The sequence below is a fragment of the Ochlerotatus camptorhynchus genome, unplaced genomic scaffold (genome assembly GCF_037179485.1).
Source record: "Ochlerotatus camptorhynchus isolate MF236.1 unplaced genomic scaffold, CSIRO-AGI_Acam_v1.1 ptg000266l, whole genome shotgun sequence".
NCBI lineage: Eukaryota > Metazoa > Arthropoda > Insecta > Diptera > Culicidae > Ochlerotatus > Ochlerotatus camptorhynchus.
The window spans coordinates 1,979,819-2,001,603 of record NW_027040756.1 but is presented as its reverse complement, the minus strand read 5'-3'; the positions used below and the strand labels follow the sequence as shown (position 1 = coordinate 2,001,603).

The 21,785-nt window shown below is 40.0% G+C and overlaps 2 protein-coding genes across 2 annotated transcripts in view; one reads left to right on the top strand and one right to left on the bottom strand.

Annotated features, from left to right (window-relative positions):
• The window catches only part of LOC135705391 (delta(9)-fatty-acid desaturase fat-7-like), a 109,294-nt gene extending 91,719 nt beyond the window's left edge, over nucleotides 1-17,575 (top strand). The window contains exons 5-7 of the mRNA XM_065227111.1: nucleotides 16,230-16,415; nucleotides 16,476-16,671; nucleotides 16,750-17,575. Of these exons, the coding sequence (XP_065083183.1) occupies nucleotides 16,230-16,415; nucleotides 16,476-16,671; nucleotides 16,750-17,223 (856 nt within the window). The 3' untranslated portion in view covers nucleotides 17,224-17,575. The remainder of the gene's footprint in view (nucleotides 1-16,229; nucleotides 16,416-16,475; nucleotides 16,672-16,749) is intronic.
• Nucleotides 17,576-17,884: 309 nt separating this feature from the next.
• Vps24 (vacuolar protein sorting 24) lies at nucleotides 17,885-19,051 on the bottom strand. Its single transcript, XM_065227119.1, has 2 exons — nucleotides 18,904-19,051; nucleotides 17,885-18,834 (listed from the first exon to the last, which is right to left on the bottom strand). Exons 1-2 carry the CDS (start codon nucleotides 18,946-18,948, stop codon nucleotides 18,208-18,210), a joined length of 672 nt encoding a protein of 223 aa, XP_065083191.1. The 5' UTR covers nucleotides 18,949-19,051; the 3' UTR covers nucleotides 17,885-18,207.
• Between the last annotated feature and the right edge of the window lie 2,734 nt (nucleotides 19,052-21,785).

Sequence of the window (21,785 nt, the reverse complement as noted above, 5' to 3'; positions counted from 1 at the left end):
TGTCATCAATTGAAACTGTTTTGAAAACTGAACTTATATGGATAGTAACGGATGCCAAGCCGCGTGGTCGCGTGTTCCAAACCTTTTTCTAGGTTGGTAATATTTTATTCAATACCATTTTGGATCAATACAGTGAGACTATTAATCATAAAATTGACCTCAAGAAAATCATGTTTCATGGGGAGGGTGGTCGAGCTTGCGTTACTGATTGTTACATAGGGAGAGGGGTGTAATGGGAAACGTTACGTAGGTCAAGGTGCCCACTGGTGTGGCAGAGGTGTGGCATCTGCTAGTATGTCAAAACATCATGTCGACGTGCACTAGCAGATGCCACACCTCCACCACATGAGTGGGCGTCTAATGGCCTAACAGTTTGATCAAAGGGGATAAAACAAAATAGAAATGTTAAATAAATCCATGAGCCCCTTGTATGAAAGCTTTATTTTCTCGTACTAGCCGTATTAAATACTTTTATAACTAGAATAAGTAAGCCAATTATATCACTAGTTCTCCAGTTTTTGGCCCTGCACTGAGGCAAAAGAGCGTAATAATTTCATAAGAAACACTTATGAATTTTAGCCACAAGAAATCGGTATTAATTTTATGCCTTATGAAAAATACTGTTGCCAAAAATAATAAATCGGAGCAGCTATCGGAGCTAATAAATTATCACACTAAAGCTTCATGTTAGATAGCATTTCCAACCAACTTTGAAAATCACAAACTTCAAGTATGAAGTAACATAAAAACAATTTAAACCTAAATCTATGCTCTAACCTTGCATGGACACAAATTTGGAAAAGATTGAAAAAAGAAACAAAATTAAGATAGGGCCAATACGAGGGGGCCGACTCTATCTACGATGCAGAAAAGATTGTGTTTTGCTGTGGCTAGCTGCACGCACGCTGAGTAGATAGAAGGAAGATTTATGACGATTTTGAAGATTTCCTGCAAAAAGATGAATCAAGATGCGAGAAATGAGAGATGATTTTTCGAAGATTGATTCGCTAGTGTGAGATTATTTGAGCATCTAGAATTGAGATTTAGATGTGTCACCCCCCTCGGGCCAATAAGGGAACCTCTGCGCTAAAAACTGGCTCACTTAACCTAATTGTGATTTTTTATTCAATATTGAAAAAAGGGGTGATGCGTGAGTTAGCGTAACTTAATTTTAGGGGCGGGGGGAGGAAGGATATTTTCAAGCGTTATTTATTGTAACATAGGGGGAGACAGGGGGCCTCATAGCCTAGTCAGTAAAGGCACGGTATTACCAAGCCGGAGGCGGCGGGTTCGATTCCCGGTCCGGTCGAGGGAATCTTTCGGGTTGGAAATTTTCTCGACTTCCCTGGGCATATAGAGTATCATCAACAATCAATACGAAACTAACGATTTTAAATTGGCTCACCACTTTAGTAGCCTATTGGTCCCAAGCAAACGATTAACGTACCCTATTCTAGTTGAAATTCTATTACTACACTATGTTTGTTTTGATTCGCTATGAAAGTTTGACAGATAACATCAGGGGTGTGTGGATTCATGCAGAACATGCAGGGGTGAGTGAAATAGCTTGGGACTGCTTGGAACCGTTGTTCTGGTACTGAGTGAGCCAAAAATAATAATGATTTTCTTCGGGACCCAGTGGTCTTAGAGTTACCTCTATGGTATCATTGTGCTTGCCACACAATATACAAATTCATGCATTGGTTTTGGCATCGAAAGCTCTCAATTAATAACTGTGGAAGTGCATTTAGAACACTAAGTTGAGAGCACGTAATAAGCTAATATGCGGCTAAGCAATAAGCTTGAAATGCGAACAAGAAGAAGAAGGGGGAGACAGGGACCCAAAAAAACCGATTTTATGCGACACATAATTTGTGTACTGCGCCTTATTTTTAGATATAGATGTATTTCGACCTTTTGTCCTTTCGACCTTTTATCCTTTTGACCTTTTGTCCTTCCGTCCTTTTGACTTTTCGACCTTTTGTCCATTTTGACCTTTTGTCCTTTCGACCTTTTCACTTCCAACCTTTTGTCATTTCGAAATTTTGTCTTTCGACCTTTTGTCCCTAAACCCTGCTTTGTGTATGTCTTTGCAAATAGATAGGCACACTCAAAATAATCGACACGTTATTGTTGCGCGAAAAATCACGTGGAGTCTCTCACTTATATGTCAAATTTACGTGACACAAGTAGAGTCTACGTGATACCACTTATGTATCAACGGGAAGTCCCTTTAAAGCCAAGTTTTTTTTTAATGAAACGTACGTGATTTACCCATAAACAAATTCTATGTGCATTTTACGTGATTTTCACGTGTGAAAAAATAAATGAGTGCCCAACTCATAATGGTACATAATATGGTGGCATTGCAATGTGCATGTTTACATGCCAATTAAAATCTAGATAATTCTGTTGCTTATTTTCGTGAGAAAATTTCGTGTTCTAAGTACATATAATGGTGGATATTTTATGGTGATAATAATTAGTAACCTGTTTCCTTGTTTTAGTCTGACGACAAGGAGTATCATAGATTAGAATGCGAGGTAAACGCCCTTGTAGGGTAGAGAACTACTACGGCCTAATCGCCCATTTTGGGCCTATCGAGCAGAAAACTGCAAATAAATCCATGATTTCACAGTTAACAAGTCAATTATGCGTTTGGTACGATACATTAGTTAATAAGCTACGGAACGAAGTCAATGAAAACGCGTGATATGAAGGTTTGCACCCATTATTCCCAAAAACAAAAGAAGCGCTCCGACTGAATCAATTTTTATCTTCATTCGATAGGCCGAAGTGAATTCAATGGCGTTTCAATGCGTTAGGCCCTGAGTGGTGCGGAGAAACACGAAATGGTTGTCAAAAAGAATCCAACTGGTGCTGTCAAAAAGAATCCAACGATCTAGAGCTGCTAAAAGTGATACTTTTCTCATACAATCCCCGTCGGCAGAGAAAGTATTGTGGTCAATGTTGAAAATATTGTCATTTCGGCATTTTTTTTACGAATATTCTTCAACAAAAAACTTGCTCAAATACTCGGATGTAAACAATGTAACGAACGAACGAACCTGCACGAACTGCTGAAGGAAGAATGCAAACAAACTTTATAAGAATCATGTGGGGAGGTGCACTCCCAACACCATGTACACGTTATTTATGGAGCAAAGGGTGAACTTTCGACAGCATGTATATGCAAATTGTGAGCAGTGCATTAGCAAAACAATTCGTGATATCGGAAAATTTTCAAGTTGTTTCCTGCTGACTTGCAAAACAAAAACGGCTGTGTTCGCAGTACCCAGGTTAGGCCGAGTTTAGAATCCGTAGGCCGAGTTTGGCGTCAAGAAGCAATGTTAGACTTCTGACAATATCTCAACAATTGGTTTCTGTTTATCAAATAAATGCGGTGCGGGTTGTGCATAATAGGCCGGAAATGGGGTATTTAACCCTATCACATGTTTCCCATATCCGTTTTACGTGATAATCTCGTGACAATGTCGCTCAGTGAAATGAGTGATTTGATATTAGAATCATGTAACACTTACGATAAAAGTTTCAATGTAAAAAAATCCATGTATGTTTTCACGTAGCATTGAAATGAAGATTATTTTGAGTGTAGCATCCTCTGCACGGAAAGAAAAAAAGTACCTTATTTTGAATTCTTTTCACAGAGGTTGGCAGTTCCGTGCGCTAACTCAATCTAAAGTTCTAGCATAGAGGTAACTCTAAGACCAGAAGGTCCCGAAGAAATGTGTTCAACTTTTTGACTCAGCTCTGGTACTCTCTTTGGTCCCAAGCTAATCGATGCACCCCTCGAAACATGGGAAAATCCACGAACCCTTCATTTTATCTGTCAAACTTTCATAGCGAATCAAAACAAACATAGTGTAGTACTAGAATTTCGACTAGAATTTTGCTTGGGACCAATAGGCTATTCAAGTGGTGAGCCAATTTAAAATCGTTAGTTTCGTATTGATTGTTGGTTCTAGCGCCTACTCAATTTTGAGTTGTTGTCGTTCACTCGCATGTAAACAGGATTACTTACTTTTAAGTTGTTTTCACTCAACGTCAAGTTCAAACTACTCAAAATTGAGTTTTACACAAATTTCTCAATTTTAACTTGGCGATCAAAACTGTCGAGTTGGATAAATAGACCTCAATTTTGGATTGTTTTGCTCTTTTCGTTTTTGACAACAACAAGAGAGCAAATGAGAGGCATCAACTCAAAAGTAAGCTTAAAGAACTTAACCGTTGTTCCCGTACTTGCTGCTTCATATTATTTTCTTATAGCAACTTTGAAAAATCTGCATCAACCTAAAGAAAAAGCAAAAAATCAAGTAAGAGGACAGACCTTATATTTTCTGAATATATCTGGGGATGCTACACATTTAAATCTCAATTTTAGATGGTCAGAAAATTTTACGTTATCGAATCAATCTACGATAAATCTTTATTCATCTTTTGCATCTAAATCCATCTACTCGCATCGCTCTCCAACTTGTTGCACGAGATCTTAAAAATCTCCATCAATCTTCATACTATCTACTAAGCGTGCGCGCATCTCACAACAGCAAAGGGAAATTTTTCCTGAATCTTCGATATAGTGTCACCCCTCTCGGAATATATCAAATTTTCATATCATTTTTGACAAGGTATAAAAAAAGATGAAAAATGGAATGGTGGAGATGGAAACTGTCATAATTTAATAAAAAATATATTCCAGAACATGGTGTCCCAACTAACATTTTCTGCTTTGTAAGCCAACTTTTGCAGCGTTGTGCTGTAAAGTAGCTGAAATAAAGCTGCAGATACAGCTACAAGCAGAAGCTAGCAACCATTATTCAATTTACCAATCTCACTGAATAACAACAGCCAATAAACGCTAATGTCACTTTTATACACATCCTAATCAACTTTCAACTTGTAGCTGCAAAACATAGCTAATGAAGTGAATATATTACTCATTTGATGGCTTCTACACAACCAACCACTCTTGCTGAATAACATAAACATCAAAAGTGCTTTTTCAAAAACTAAACATCCTGTACTCCGCTAATAAACTGTGTTAGAGCTACTTCGGAAGCATTTTCACAGTCAACTTGGTTTATTTTTAGACGTGTGCAGTTTTACAGCTTTTACTCTGCTCCTTTACAAAGCTGAAGTAACTAGTCGAGAAAAGTGATTCATGTGCACTATTATAAAGCATCTACTCAGCGATTTTGTTGTAGAAGGGCATGTTGATTTGTTTACATCAGTTCAAAGTGTTGGCGTAGCACAGTTGGTAGTGTCAAGGATTGCCAATGTGGTCGTCTCGAGTTCGATTCCAGGTTCTCAGGTGCAGGGTAAAATAATTTGGTGATGACTTGTAAATAATTTCGATTAGTTTGATTTGACAGCAAAATAAACTCAATAAATTCCTCCATAAAAATAAATCGTGAACAGTATTTAACCCGGCTTCAAGAGAAAGCTGTGTAGTGATTATTGGATAACCGAGAAAAGGTTGAATAAGCGCCTTTCAAGTTGACACACAGCTAAACAGCAGGATAACAGCTGTATAGAAGCGTTAATGGATACGCAATAATAGCTTATCCCAACTTGTTCCAACAACCATAATTAGCTGACTAAGTTTGCCAGATTTTCTTGTATAGAGGTTGAGTAAAGGTTTCCCCATATCGTATAACGTTTGAATACAGCTTGAGGCTGTATACATCAAATGAGTAAAGCGTTTAAATTGTGAAAATTGTTAGTTGGGGTATGTCTGACACCATTTTGAAATTTATGATGGTGGCTTCAGGTTTGCGAAAAACTGGGAATTACTGACAAATTACCCACAATATGGGTATTTTTGGAATCTGCGTAACGTATAGAGACCGGAAACTCATGTATGACGCCATTTCAAATATAAAGTAGGATCTTGTAAATACAGTCAACTCTCCACAACTCGATGTCCACTAAAAAGTTATTGGTTCTCAAAATGGCGTCATACATAGATTTCCTGTTGTTACACGTCATCCTGATTTCAGAAATATCCATATTGGAGGTTTTTTTTTTTCCTTTGGTTTGTTTTTTTCCGTCGATCTTGTTTTCCGTGCTGAGCACCAATGCTACCGACGTACCAGGAAGGCAGCTCCCGCACCTGGACCCTACCTATCGACCCATCAACTCATGAACCGGGGACCAACGGCTTTACTTCCCGAAGGAAGGCGTGATCAGAGATGTTATGCCTCAGAACATCCCGGCGGCGCCGACTGGGATTGAACACAGGCCTGCTGGGGTGAGAGGTAATCACGCTTACCACTACACCACCGGCGCCGTTCATATTGGAGGTTATTTGATAGTATTTTTCAATTTATCTGAAACCGGAAGCTGTCATCTTGAATTTCAAAATTTATTCAGACATGAGTCTGCGGACCCTACACTTCAACCCGATTCCAGAAATATCCATATTGTGGGCAATTTGGCAGTATTTCCCAGTTTTTCTTTAACCGTAAGCCACCATCTTGAATATCAAAATGGTGTCAGACATGGATTTCTGGTATTTACACGTCACCCCAAATCCAAAAATACCCATATTGTGGGGTACTTAACAGTGTTTCCAAGTTTTTCTGTATCCAGAAGCCGCTACAGTCAAATTTCGCTCGTTGGGCTATGTTTAGGTGGGCTACGTTTTAGTTGGGCTCCCGTTAGTTGGGCTGTAGCCCACCTAAATCGAAGTTAAACGTCATTTTTGACTGTGCTTTTTCTTTTTCGAGGGGCTCATGTATGAACAAGATAGATAGTTGCTTAGGGATTGTAATGATTATGAACAAACGGTGTATCCCTCAACGAATTTTCAGCTTGACAGCTCAGACCAACTAACGAAAGTGTTTCACTAATGTCGTTTTCGTTTTTGCGGTGTAACTACACCGGTGCTACACCGCCGAACACCGAAAAAGTTCAGGGTGTATCTATCGGTTGTGCCTTTCTTTACAAACAAATAATGATGAGCTGTCAATGACTTCCGCTTATTGCTGCTTACACTACACCGGTGTAGTGTAACAAAAACGAAAACGACATAAGTGAGCTACAGGTTTAGCCCAACGAGCGAAAGTTGACGGTATATTGGATTTCAAAATGGCGTCAGACATAGATTTTTTAAATCTCGACTCACTCCACTCGGCTTATCAGGAATCTCGACAACGTTTCGCATGTTCCATCCTGATCTGTTGCTAGTGATAACTTTCAGAATTCTTTTCGTTCAAAACAACCATGCTTCTTCGGTAAGAAATGATGCTGGAGTTTGTCAATCGCTGTTTTATAAAAGGTCGATTCCATGCTTCTTATCTTCTACGACATCTGCTCCAGAGGGACAAAATATCTCCAAAATGATGCATTAGATGTGTTCCCGTACTTGCTTTTCGGTAAGATTCTGTACAGCAATAAACAAAGGCATGTTCCCGTACTTTCTGCACCATATTATTTTCTTACAGCAACTTACAGCAAAAGCAAAAAAGTTATTACGGTTACAGACCTATTTCCGTGGCTTGCACAGCAAAAAAATGTTGTTGAATATTACATCGGTTGTGTAATATTACGGTGTACGATGTACACAGATTTCACAAACAAATTAAATTACAGTTATGCAGAAAACATAATTTCGACCCTCTTCTTCCCATGTAGCACAAGCAAGCCAGCGTTGCCAGGTCATTTTCACAAAAATCTGGACCAGTTAAAATATAAAATCTGGAAAAATCTGGAAAAATCTGGAAAAAAATCTTTTTTTTTTAACATAATGCTATTGAAATCAAAGTGATGTGCCAATCTCCGAAAAAATCAGTCAGTGATCATCTGGAATTTATTCAAAGTACCAGCATGTTGATAAATTACATGTTTAACTAAATTATATAAAACGAATAACTTGTTAGCATTGCTTAAATCGTCAAAAAAGTAAGAAAAGTATTGACACAGTGTGCCCAAAAAGTTTGAATATCCATTACGCAGCATTTCAAAAATTGAGTTAAATCATTGGTAAAATACAGAAGAAAATATTTTTAGAATTTCTTTTTAAACTCTAACTTTTTTTAAAAATAATGAACAGCAAAGAATCAAGCAACTTTGATGAGATGGATTTTTTAAACTAATAGTCGATGTAGTCCTTATTTTTTGATGCAGTACCATAATATGTCTTAAAGATTTTAATAGTTCTAAATAATTCTAATAGTACCCTGAGGTTGATCAGACTTACAATGTAATTCTTGACATCATAGTAGGCAAAGCGGCGCCGGTGGTGTAGTAGTAAGCGTGATAACCTCTCACCCCAGCAGGGCTGGGTTCAATCCCAGTCGGCGATGCCGGGATGTTCTGAGGCATACAGAGCAGGGAAGGGATGTAAAGCCGTTGGTCCCCGGTTCATGAGTTGATGGGTCGATAGGTAGGGTCCAGGTGTAGGAGCTGCCTCCCTTGCGTCGGCAGCATTAGTGCTCAGCACGGAAAACAAGATCGACGGAAAACAAATCAAAGAAAAAAAAATCATACTAGGCAGTAGGCAATTTTATTTTAAAGTAAAATTCACCAGGCTGAAGTGGAAATCAAAGCCTAACATCGTGGTATTCACACACAGTTTACCTAAACTACAGGTAACTCAACTGTTTGCATTACCATTACGAATAATTTTATTATATAACAAAAATGAAAGTATGAAAGCGGAATTTATATATTTCCTGGGTCCCAGATCATGTATAATAATTCCGATTAAATTTCTTAAAAAATCATAAAAATTAATCTCCATAGAAACATTGTACAGAATTCAATTGAAATTATTCTCACGATTCGTATCAGCATACTCCTTAAGTTTCATCATAAGAACTTTCTTTGATTTCTCTTCCAAATTCAGTTTCCATTCTTCACAAAATCTCCATGCAATTGTCATCAGAGTTTTTAAAAGACAACTGTCACTATCTTCAACCAGAGGTTGCACAGACTGAAAACTTAACACTAGAAAACTGACAACACACCACACCCAGTAGACCAGTAAGGAATTTTTCAGGTTGTGTAAAGTTCCACTGGCTGGAGTTTCGGATTCGAACCCTCACTTCGTAGCACTCAAAATACGCCTTAAGGATGGCTGACACCGCACGACCACGAAGCTTACAAAGATGGATCGAACAATACTCAGAATTAACTTGAAATTCTCCTTTGGTTTCGCAAAGAATTTGCCTTACACTTCACTGTAAACTATTTTCAATATTACCTTAAAATTCTGAAATTCTAGTGCAATTCAGAATTCTAAAGACATTCAGACTGCTGTAACTCAATATTCACAGGTACTTAAAAAATGCTAAAAATTATCAGATGCCTTTAAAATTTTCCCTATGAATTATCCTCAAAAATCTCACAAATATACTTCAAAATCCTGGTGGTTGTCTAGATCAATCCTGAACAGTTACCGATTTCTTTAAATTAAAAAAATAATGAAAATTCCTACATATTGATTTTTTTTTTATAGAAAATAAATAAAAATTCCAATTAAACAAACATTCAGGCCCACTATTTTTAAAAGTTTGAAGATTTTTTTCAGCGGCTCCATTTTCATGAATCTGCAACCCATTAACATGCAAATATGTTGTAACAATTCCATGTACACTGAGGCAAATAGAATTTCATAAGGCTCGACTTATGAACAACACATATGAATTTCATAAGCATGACTTATAAATGATTTTCGAGTAACATGAGGTAGCTCTGATACGCCTTTAACCTTTTATTTTCCCAAGCGTGAAAGACGAGTGGTCAACACACGGGTTCCGTAATCTCAACGTCCATTTTTCGGTTCCAGTCTGCTCCGATTTATTATTTTTTTGTCAACATTATTTTTCATAAGGCAAATCAATGAAATTCATACTGATTTCTTGTGGCTAAAATTCATAAGTGTTTCTTATGGAATTCTTACGTTCATTTGACTGCGTGTACGATGTTGTAATAGTTTCTAACGTTGATGGCCTTTAGTAATTAAAGAAGCAGTTTTTATTTTTTGATAAGAGTGTAATCAATTGCAATGATATTTTTAAAGCAACATGTTTGAAAAATCTGGGAAAATCTGGAACATTTTTTAAAAATCTCTAAATATAGGTGATCTGTCTGTGTATCTGGCCAGATGATAGAAAATCTGGAAAATCCAGATAAATATGGAATACTGGCAACGCTGGCTCTACCAACTAGCATTGTAAATTTGGAGGGGTGAGGGCTTTTATTTGCGAGAAATCGGCGGCTGAAGCCATTGTTTACAAATGCACTTACACCCCTTTGAAATGTTGGCACAAAATTGTCAATCCAGCACTTTTTAAAACTTCTCCATGTGCTCATTATTTTCTCCTAAGCCTATGTAACCTTGGGAATTCAAATGTAGGGAAAATGGCTCTAATGTTGGCCAATAGATCTAAGATTGGGCCCATCGCTAAAAATCTTCTATTTATCAATTGTATCTAGATGAACGCGTCATTGGGACGGTACTAATGGATATTTTTGATCGCTATTGAAAATTTAGTCGATTGCTGAATTTATGTATGGGCCAAATTAGGGGCATTAGGCCAACATTACGTCCATTTTCCCTATAACTATTGGGTTGTTTAACTTCGAAAAATATACCGATTTTTATACATCATCTGATAGAGCTTCGTTTTCTGAGCACAACGATATTTTTATCGGTCGACATTTCTCTCGATTTTTAGATCAAGATTTAAATTTTTGATCGTTGACACTAAATCTTTTCGTAATAGTAGTAGTAGTAGTAGTAAAATTATGTTTATTTCTGTTGATTATGGTAGTACATTGATTTATCATTTTAATTGATTAGCCTACTTCGCTCTTCATCTTTGTTTAACTTGATATTCTAATTTAATATTTGCGTTTTTCAACTAGTTTACAGAATATCCCTTTGGGAATGTGTTTTATTTGAATTGAAAAAAGTGATAACCTACCTAACTACGAGTATAACTTAACCTAACGTGCTAGATCACGTATGATCTGATGATTTGATCTCAGACAGGTGTCTCTGAACCTTTCCAGGATGAAAACTCTCCGTTCTTCTAATGTCTGAATTCCAGCCAGGAGGTGGATCTCAGAATTTCTAGTCCGCGGGGGACTGTTTAGGACTATCCTAAGGATCTTGTTCTGGAACCTTTGGAGTTTAAGGTGATGGCATTTTGCGCAACTCTCCCAGATTGGCATACCGTACTCGATTACTGGAAGGATGATTTGTTTGTAGACAGCAAGCTTATTTTTCAGGGACAGGGTTGACTTCCTGTTGATAAGTGGATACAACGATCTTATCAAGATGTTGCACTTGGTTTTTGTTTTGTCAACGTGCTCCCTGAAAAGAAGCTTGCTGTCTAATGTTAGCCCGAGGTACACGACCTCTTTGGACCATTCCACCACTGTGCCGTTCAGGCAGATCTTGTTATTCTCCAACGGAACAAGTCTAGGAGATTTAGAGTGTGGAAATATAATGACCTGGGTCTTTGCCGCGTTGATACGGATCTTCCAGCTGTTTAAATATTCAGACAGGACGTCTAGGCCTCTCTGAAGTTTGGCAGTCAGAGCTCCGATGACCCTACCCTTGTAGACGATGGACGTGTCATCTGCGAACAGAGACAACGATCCACCATCAGGGAGAGCCGGCATATCGGAGGTGAACAGGTTGAATAGGATGGGGCCAAGGATGCTTCCTTGTGGAACCCCGGCACCGATGTTGAAAGCATCTAATGAGATGCCATTCAGAGAGACTCGGAACGTCCTGTCTGATAGATAGTTGTTTATGATCTTCACTAGGAAGATTGGAAGACCGTACTGCTGCAATTTGAACACCAGGCCATCATGCCAGACATTGTCGAACGCTTTTTCAACGTCCATCAACGCCATGGCAGATGTTTTCGAAACAGACTTGTTCCGTCTGAGAATGTTTGTTACTCGAGTAATCTGGTTGACGGTCGAACGACCTTTCCGAAAACCAAATTGTTCCTCGAGTAACAAGTTGTTTTCATCGGCAGATGTTAGGAGCCGGTGGTACAGTGCTCTTTCGAACAGTTTTGATAACCCTGAGAGAAGGCTGATTGGTCGATAACTTGAAGGAGAGGACGGATCCTTCCCAGGTTTCCTGATGGGTATGACTTTAGCTGACTTCCAACACGAGGGGAAGTAGCCAAGTCTGAGGCACTGATTAAAAATCAGTGCCAGATGGTTGTAGAATCTGGAACTCAAGTGTTTGAGTTCCAGATTCAGGATGTTGTCGAAACCTGGGGCCTTCATGTTTTTAGATGAATTGATATAGGCCAACAGTTTGTCAGCCGTAATCTCGGATTCCTCTGGAAAAATGTTAGGAATCTGAAGAAGATTGGTTGCATTTTCAGCAACCTCAGATTCATGAGGGCTGACGATGTTTTGTCCGAGATTATGGGAGCTGACGAAGTGTTGACCTATCGCGGCAGCCTTCTCTTCAGGAGTTATCAGATGAACCACTGGGTCGCCGGGACGATCCAGTGTTGTCAGTGGGGGAATGGGCCTAGGCTTGTTTTTAAGAATTTTTGTAAGTTTCCAGAAGGGCTTAGCACAATATTGGAGAGAGCGGATCTTGCTAGCAAAATCGTTATTTCTGAGATCCACCATCCTGGCCTGAATGATCTTTGTTAATCGATTACAATTGGTCTTCAAGTTAGGCAGGCCAGTACGCTAGTACTGCCTACGAATGGTGTTACGGAGTCTAATGAGATCTTTGGTAGGGCTGTCAAGGTTCAGAGTGTTACTCACCTGTCTGGATACTGGCACGTGTTGTTCCCTGGCCCGGGAAATTGCCTCCTCGATGGTTTGTAGACACCGGTCAACATCTTCCGACGTCCCCGGTTGGACATCGTAGTCGATGGTTGTGTTGACGCAGTGTTGATATTGCACCAAGTTGACTCGATGGTAGTTGCGCCGGGAAGCTTCGAATCGGTTTACCGAGGATCCAACTTCGGCCACCACCGGGTAGTGGTCCGAGCTCAGCTCCTGGAATGCCACAGGTTGCGAGACGTTGTGTCCCATGTTGCTTACGAAGATGTCGATGGTCGCATGGACCCCAGACCGACTCAACCGGGTGGGAGAGTCCAGGGCCAGGATGGTATAGTGGCCCTCTTGCAGGTCTTCATTGAGGATGATGCCGTTTCTATTGCTCCGACCGTTGCCCCAAGCTTGGTGTTTTGCGTTCAGATCGCCAGCGATGATAAAGTTCCCGCTCCTCCGGGTGAGTTTGATGATGTATTTGCGGAGGGCCACTGACGACCCGTCCCTGATGTTGGTTTGCTTGGGGCAGTAGGCCGCGATGATGGTGATTGGGCCAAGTGATGTGCTCACCTTCACTCCGATGGCTTCAATTGTTTTCAGCTGGAAGTTTGGTAGCAGCCGGCAACTGATGTTCCGTCTTGCAGCGATGGCCACTCCTCCACCTCCAGAGCAGGTGCGATCAAGTCTGACGAGCCAAAAGTCGGGAAGGAATATGTTCAGTTCGGGCTTCAAATGCGTCTCGGTGATGATAGCAATATCGACCTCCTTGGTGTTGAGGAAATCGAGTAGCTCTCTATGCTTGTTCGTCAGTGAGCAAGCGTTCCAATTTGCAATTTTTATAGCTTTATAGTCCATACTTGGTGACGAGTGACAAGGCAGCATGAAGCAGCATGATGATGATGACCTAGGCCACGAGCGTCACAAGTCCCTCCGAGGTGAACGGAGAATCGTCGACAGATTCACCTGAGACAGCACCAGCGTATGATAAACCAAGGGCGGTGGACGAACTTGGAATTGGTTGGGCCGCAGCAACAGCGAGACGATGCTGAACTGTCCGACTGTTGGGAACCATTTCGATACTCGCAGGATTAGCTTGTTGGTTGTTTAGCGGAAGCGGGGCTAGGTTCGGAACATGTCGACGGGGCTGGAGAGCTGGGTACTAGACTTCCGTTAGTACAGGAGGCGAACGATGATTACGAAGGCGACCGAGCTGGTTGTTGATTGTGGCCTTCCGACGGATATTAATGAACTCCACTCGCTTGAGACATCCACGATTGGAGGTTTGGTGGTTTTCACCGCAGTTGACACACGTTGGCTCGATGTCATCGACTTGCTCACAGGACGCAGTTGAGTGAGTTCCAGCTCACTTGCCGCAGTTTGTCTTCATGTGGCAGTTTTTGGTGCCATGACCATATGAGAGGCAGTTCATACACTGCGTTACATCACGATGTTGGGGTTTGTAATGCTCCCAACTGATGATGACCTGAAACAGGTCCCGGATTTTGGATCTCAAAGCCGCAAGACTGGTGGATCCCTTCGTGAAATGCACCAGGAACAACTGATCACGGAAACTGGTGTTTTGGTTGGGACGCCGGTTCATCTGGAATACGGCCTCAGGTTGGAGCCCAAGCCGCTCCAGCTCGGACTTCACCGCAGCAGCCTCGAACGACGGTAATCCACGCAAAACCACCTTCAGTGGCTTGCTCGATGGCAGATCATGCGTGAAGAAGTCCACGTTGTTGTTCTTCAGGAAACTTCCTATTTGTTTGTACTCCTCCAGGCTGGACCACATGATTTTGGTACCGATACTGCAAAGCTTGAAGCGAGGCAGCAGCTTGTGTTTTGCCAGTTCGGCACCCAACTTGGCAGCATCCTTCACTGGCGTGAAAAGCGGGGGAATCCGCTCTCGTCTTGCAATGGAAACGGCGTCACCATCGCCATTTTCTTCCGGGAGTACTGCATACTGGTTGGCTTGCAGTACTCGTTTTCCGGTGTCATCCTGTGACGCGCTGGGCTTGATTATCACCTTCTTTGAAGGGCCCGCTGCTGGCTCATTGGCACGTTTACGCACCATCTGTTTCGTGTTTGCAAGTTCAATTAAACTTGCCAGAACGCGAGAAGGTGGCGACAATTCCACGGCGCAACGCGACAGCACAAAACGAAACAAAATCGAATCGAGAACTCGAGCGAAAATACGGACTGAACAGCACGACAGTCGAGCAAAGAATGAGCGAAATCTATTAGTTGACAGCTCATGTAGGAGCTGAGCGACTGTTTTAGGATTATTTCTTCAAAAATCCTCCGTATAGCGATACACAGTTTCGGCGGCGGTGTCGAATGTCCCGAAACTTATTTACAAAGATTGTTGCAGAAATAGAAGCCACGAATCCTTACTGCGTGCACGGTAAGAAAAAGTACCCAAAATTGAGTTCCTTTCACTCATCACGTGGCTTCCGTGGGGCTAGGTAAAATTAAGTTAAAGAGGAAAACTCAATTTTGAGTAATCCTGATCATGAATCCACGTTGACCAAGTTGACAAAAAAATAATAAGACGGAGCAGACTGGAACCGAACCATGGACGTTGAGATTACGGGGCCCGTGTGATGACCACTCGTCTATCAACGCTTGTGAAAATGAAATGTTTAAAGGCGCATAAGAGCAACCTCAATGAAAATAAACTTATATTTGAGTTCATTTATTATTACTCAATAGTTGAGTAAATTTTAACCAACGCCACTTTTCTGATTCACTCAACGGTGGACCTCAAATGATAGAACCAGGGGCCTGGCTAGAGGCCATGTTTTTGATGCTATCATCTGTTCTTGTCTTTCTTCTTATAACACGATTTTCCGTCCCTTTCCACCATGTATACGTCAGGTGGGCCGTATTTAAATAAGGCCCGTGATGTTGCCTACTGTCAAACGTATAGGATTGATATAGGGTTGCCAGCCCCCTGGATAGAACCCAACGTTGAGTTTTTTTTTACTTAATTTTGAGTATTTTTTTTTTTACCGTGTAGTCTACGGCGGCCATTTGCGGACTCTACAAGGAATCTATTTACTTTGATGCATTTTTTTAAAAATAAAAAGCAGTTTTTTTCGACGCATTATTTTAGATTGCAAAAAGCTCGCGTCAGTTTGTGTAAAATATCAAAAGGAATCGAATAGTGCGAGCTTTTTGCAATCTGAAATAATGCGTCGGAAAAAACTGCTTTTGAAATTTTCCAAAAAGCATCAAAGTAAATTGAACCTTAAACAAACACTTTTCTAATGAATTCGATAAATTCAGGATGTAAGAAATATCTTTTATTCTATTTATTGCAACAACGAACAGTTTCCGGGCGGGAAAGGGTTTCTTTATTTTGACGCAAAATTGTGTTACCCAACCTAAGCTGTTCAAAGCTTTAATAATTTTCACATCATCCACTTTTTCTGTTTCAGCAACTACAAACTACTCTACACCATCTTTGCCTTGTTCGCTCCTACGTCCATCCCGATCATCTTCTGGGGCGAAGATCCCTGGTATGCTCTGTTCGTTGCCTTCTTCTTCCGTACCGTGATTAGCTTGAATGGTACCTGGTCCGTCAACAGCGCCGCTCACATGTTCGGAACCCGTCCCTACGACAAGTAAGCACCAATCTGATAGATGTACAAAGCATTTTGATCTAACTTACTGCTATTTCCTAGGACCATCTGGCCCGTGGAGAACATGTTCGTATCCTTTGTGGCTATGGGCGAAGGTTGGCACAACTACCATCATGCCTTCCCGTGGGACTACCGCGCCTCCGAGTACGGAACCCCGCTGAATCTGACCGGAACGCTGATCGATTTGCTTGCCAAGTACGGTCACATCTGGGATCGGAAAACAGCCACCAACAACATGGTGAGATTATTTCAATTTCGATCACTGATCAAGATTTTAGCTAGATTGCAACGCATTAAATTGACCGTTTCGTTTTAGGTAAAAAATCGTGTCCTTCGCACCGGTGACAAATCCCACCACACCTACGGAACGGAAGATGGCCGCAATGCTTTCACCACGCTGTTTGGCATCTGGCGCCATCCAACGAACCCGACATTCAACTCGATCTACACGCCGAAGCCGAAGATCATCCAGAGCGATGGCTATGCTCTGATCGAGGACGAGCTGAAGAAGTCGGAAATGGATGACGATGTTCTACAGCGCGAGGCCGAGGAACTACTTCGTTGCCAGCGGGAAGAGGAAACCCAGAAGACTGAAGCGAACAAAATCTACAACAGGCTGTCCCAGTATATCAAGGATCAGCAGCGCCAGCAGGAGCCATCCATCCTGAAGGAGGACGAGGAACTGCTGATGATGCAGAGCAATAACAACGTTGACATGGCTGGCAAGAGCAAGCTTAACGTGAACGGAATTGAGAATGTGATAAAGCGAAAAACCGCTGCAACGCACTAGGGTAGAAAAATGTGTGAGGGACCTAAGTAGTAGCTTGTATAGATTGTGGGATTTGGGGCCTTTGAAACCAGTAATAGTACCATCACCTTAGGAAGATCATTTCAGTCCAAACACTAACAGAACTACATTAGACTCTAATGTCATTTCTAGTAAGTTGAATTCCGAGTACTAACCATTTAACTATCGGGACGAGTAACGCACCTGGTACTCCTGTTGTCTCCCAGACTAGCCGACCTGTTTTTAGTTCTACGCATTCACAGAGACAACGACCGTACGAGAATGGTACGAGTACGTCTAACTCAACTTAGTAGTTGCTTAATTCAATCATTTCAACAACGATGTGATTTCTTTTTTTTATATAATTTTTAGCTTAAGCATGACCTGATCACGAATATGAAAAATCCTTTTACTTAAAAAATAGGTTTAGTTTAGAAACCTTTTTGCAAGTGTTTGCAAAATTAACGAATTCCATTGTTTAACTGAAAATACACTTGCAAAATTATCAATTCGAATCAGTCGAAGTCAGTCAGTAGCTGACGAAAATCTAATGACTAAAATAAAAGAGAAGCCAAATATATTTGCTTTCTTGGAAGTAAACTAAATTGTTTGCATTTATTGGGTGTAAGGGACATTTCACAACCATCAATCCAGTACGGAGCCTAGTGTTCAAATATATTTTAGTGCACTAGCATGTGTTGTATGTTTTATGATTTTAATACATTTTCACTGAACATAACATTCGATTACTTAACATTCCCCCCAATTTTGCCGTTTCTCGAATACGCTGCTCGACGGACGCAACTCTACTGTTACCCGCTTTTACATTCACTAACGTGAAAATATGTACAAACCGAACAAAGCGCGCAGGGTACGAAATGGAAAAGCATGACCCCTAGCAAAACGGTCCTATTTGCTGGTATTTAGAGCGGGCATATCGGTTTATCTAAGAAATAAAAAAAATAACGTAACTCAAGCCACAGTGGATTACGACCGCAGCGCCTGCAACCGGCTCTGCATGTCCTTCATGTCTTCCTCGTCGTCTTCGGCTTCCACCGCCGACACACCGGAAGCTTCCCCTTCGCTTTCCTTCGTCGGTGCAGCCATCGGTGCCGACGGAGCTTCGCCCAGCTTTCCGGCCGTGATCTCCCATAGCACCTTATCGATTTCCTTCTGCGCTTCTTCCTCCATCTCGTCAACGTCCTCCAGCGATTCCATCGTCTCATCGATCATCTCTTCTATGATGCCGGCCTTCATCATTTCCTTGGACATCTCCCGCATCGAAGCGGCCACTTCCGGAAGTTTCACCAGCGACTGCATGGCTTGCATTACCTCGGTAGACTTGGCTAACGAACCAGCTACCCGCACCGTTGCCAGCTGGTTCTTCATCTGCAACTGCACCGAATTGATGTGTGCCTTACTGGTATACATCTTGTTGACCGCCTTCCTGGATCGTAAAATTTCCTTGGCCAAAATCGTACACACTTCCTTGTCGTTCTTTTTAGCAGCTTCCTTCAATGATCGCTTAATTTTATCCTCCTCTCGCTGGATCGATCGGATCTGCCGGTCCAGAGCATAGGACTCCTTCCTTAATTTTGATGACCATTCTTGAACCTGAAAATCATATTAAAATTAGCCTCAAGGTTAATTGCTGAATCGATCCACTCCACATTAGCAGCTTACCATTTCCTTGGGATTCCGTTCCTGGGACTTTCCGAAAAGACCCATATTCTAAACTTACGGGATCTTTTGTTTTCTTTAACTAGAGCTCACTCAAACAAACTTAACAATTTTACTCGTTAGTAGTTCCCAAATTGCGATGGGAACTATCTTTTTTTTCCGAAATTCCGATGATTCACACTCAAAAATGTACGTAAATAAAAGCAAAACTTTTCTTTCTGATGGCTGATGAATATAGAACTGTCAAACTGATTGTTTACCAACTTTGTCCACCCTGCCTCATCGGCCAAGAATACGATCCTAAGATAAGAACAATTCTGAAGGGCACATATAAAGCAATACACTGAAAACAGTCCCATTTTGTAACCACTACACTGATAAATTAAACTATTCCCATTTTGCTTGAAATTTAATCAATTTGACATTAAACTCAGTTTAATCATTTCGAAAGATTAAAAATTAATACTCTCTTTCTAAAAACTAAGCATTTGATATTAATCTCAGCTTAATCATGGTTGATTAGGTTGAAGATAATCTTTTTTGAATAAATTTTAATAATTTTTGATTCTATTTTTATAATTTTTGATTGGATTCCCGCATAAACGCGAACCATAAATTGACCTTACCTAAAATGGTTAAAAATTGTTTATAATCCCTGCTAAACTTTAACTGAAATGGTTATGGAACTTTACATGAACGTTTAATGATAAAGTTTCAACCTTATGTATTATGGTTTTTTGGAACTGGACCTTACAAGTAATGGGTTGTTAAGAACCATTACCGTTCCAAATTCTTGTTTTCTCCATACATTTTCCGAAAGAGAACTATATTAGAACCTTTTAACTTATGGTTTTAGAACTTTAATGGTAATGGTTATGGTAGTCAGTAAGGTCCACGAATGGTTTTGTAACATCGATCAACTTTATGTGGAATATATCGCGAATTGGTTGCCTGTAATTTACTGATTACCAATTCACGATGTATTCCACGTAAAGTTGAGCGATAATACAAAACCATTAATGGACCTTACTGACTACCATAACCATTACCATTAATGTTCTCAAATCATAAGTAAACACGTTCTTATATAGTTCTCTTTCTGAAAATGTATGGAGAAAACAAGAATTTGGAATGGTAATGGTTCTTAACAACCCATTATTTGTAAGGTCCAGTTCCAAAAAACCATAATACATAAGGTTGAAACTTTATCATTAAACGTTCATGTAAAGTTCCATAACCATTTCAGTTAAAGTTTAGCAGGGATTATAAATAATTTTTAACCATTTTAGGTAAGGTCAATTTATGGTTCGCGTTTATGCGGGTTATATATCTTTAATAATATCTTCAATACTGGGGAGTAAACCCGTTGGTTCCCGGTTCATGAGTTGATGGTTCGATAGGTAGGGTCCAGGTGTGGGAGCTGCCTTCCTGACGTCGGTACACACAAAAAATAAACGTTAACAGAATTAAAAAAAACCGTTGGTATAATTAAAAGTTTGCATTGGTTCTTTTTGGTAGAAAGTCAGAAACTTTCAATTGCAAAAGACATGAACAGTTAAAATAAAAATGCTGAATCCTTTGATTAACAGTTTCTACTTTTGAAATGAAATTGTAGAACTGTCAAATTAAAAGTTTCTACTTTTGAAATGAAATTGTAGAACTGTCAAATTAAGAGTAGGTTAGGTCAAAATAAATTTTATCTTATTTCAAAATGAGAGCGTAGTTAATCAAATAAAATTTTATTTATTTTTAAACATAAAGTTCATTGTTTTGATTTTTACGTATATATATTTTTTAAATGTAAAACTAAAAAAAAAAAAAAATATTGAATTGTGGAATTGTCCGCCATCCTTGTCAGCATCTGTTGAGCCGTCCATGCAATCCACTCCCCCTGCTTCAACCTTAAACTGTGGTGCTACCGTTTCAGCCATCTGGCTCAGAGTCCGGTGTGACCCAATCCGGAACGATGATCTTACTTTTGACTGATGCTGAAATTTCCGAAAAGAAAGCGATTCTATTATCGTAAAAAACTCTCTGGTCTGAACAAGGCATTATCGTAGATATACTTACCGTGTTGATCCTGTGGTATCGCCGTATTTTATTTATATTTTCAGCCGGTCTAGCTCACGGATGATCCGGTGAATGCAGCAGGGATTTGTTTTAAAAACTGGTCGAATAGAAATTAATAAAGCAAACTTTTCAATTCTCGTTTTGCGCGTTTTTATTTTTATTTACTCACGTTATTTAAAAACTAACCAGAAATGAGTAGAAACCTACCTCCGAAGAAGTTGTTTTGACAGTAAAACAATTTTTGATTTGAAAATCTGCACTTTTAAAACTACAAGTTAAAATCAAAGCATCTACTTTTGGATTGAAAATAACCTTGTTGTTTCAAATATTTTCATAGTTCAAGTAACAAATTTTGGGGTACTTTTAAATTGAAAGGTTAATATTTTTACTGATACAATTTTCGTTTTTTGTGTGTAGCATTGGTGCTCAGCATGGAAAACAAGATCGACGGAAAACAAATCAAGGAAAAAAAAAGATTGTCACGGAACTGATCGCAGCCTCGTCGCAGCCAGACACCGGACAATGAAAACCTTAATTATGATAAAAAAAAAGTTCTTCTTAAACTTAGCTATGAACATAACATAAATCACCTACCCTCCAGCTTTTTCATCGTTGCACTGTCCAGTTTAGACCTTAGCTCCTCCATTTTTATGTTATTAATCACCGCTTAGCTATAAAAATGCCGTGCGTCAACGAAGCAGGATGCAGAAAAGTTTGAAGTTTTTTATACCCATTAATGAGTATAAAAATACACAGTTTTTGACTGGTACAACCTTCTAAAAATGAGTGTTTTTTCCCACATTTTAAGATCTCCT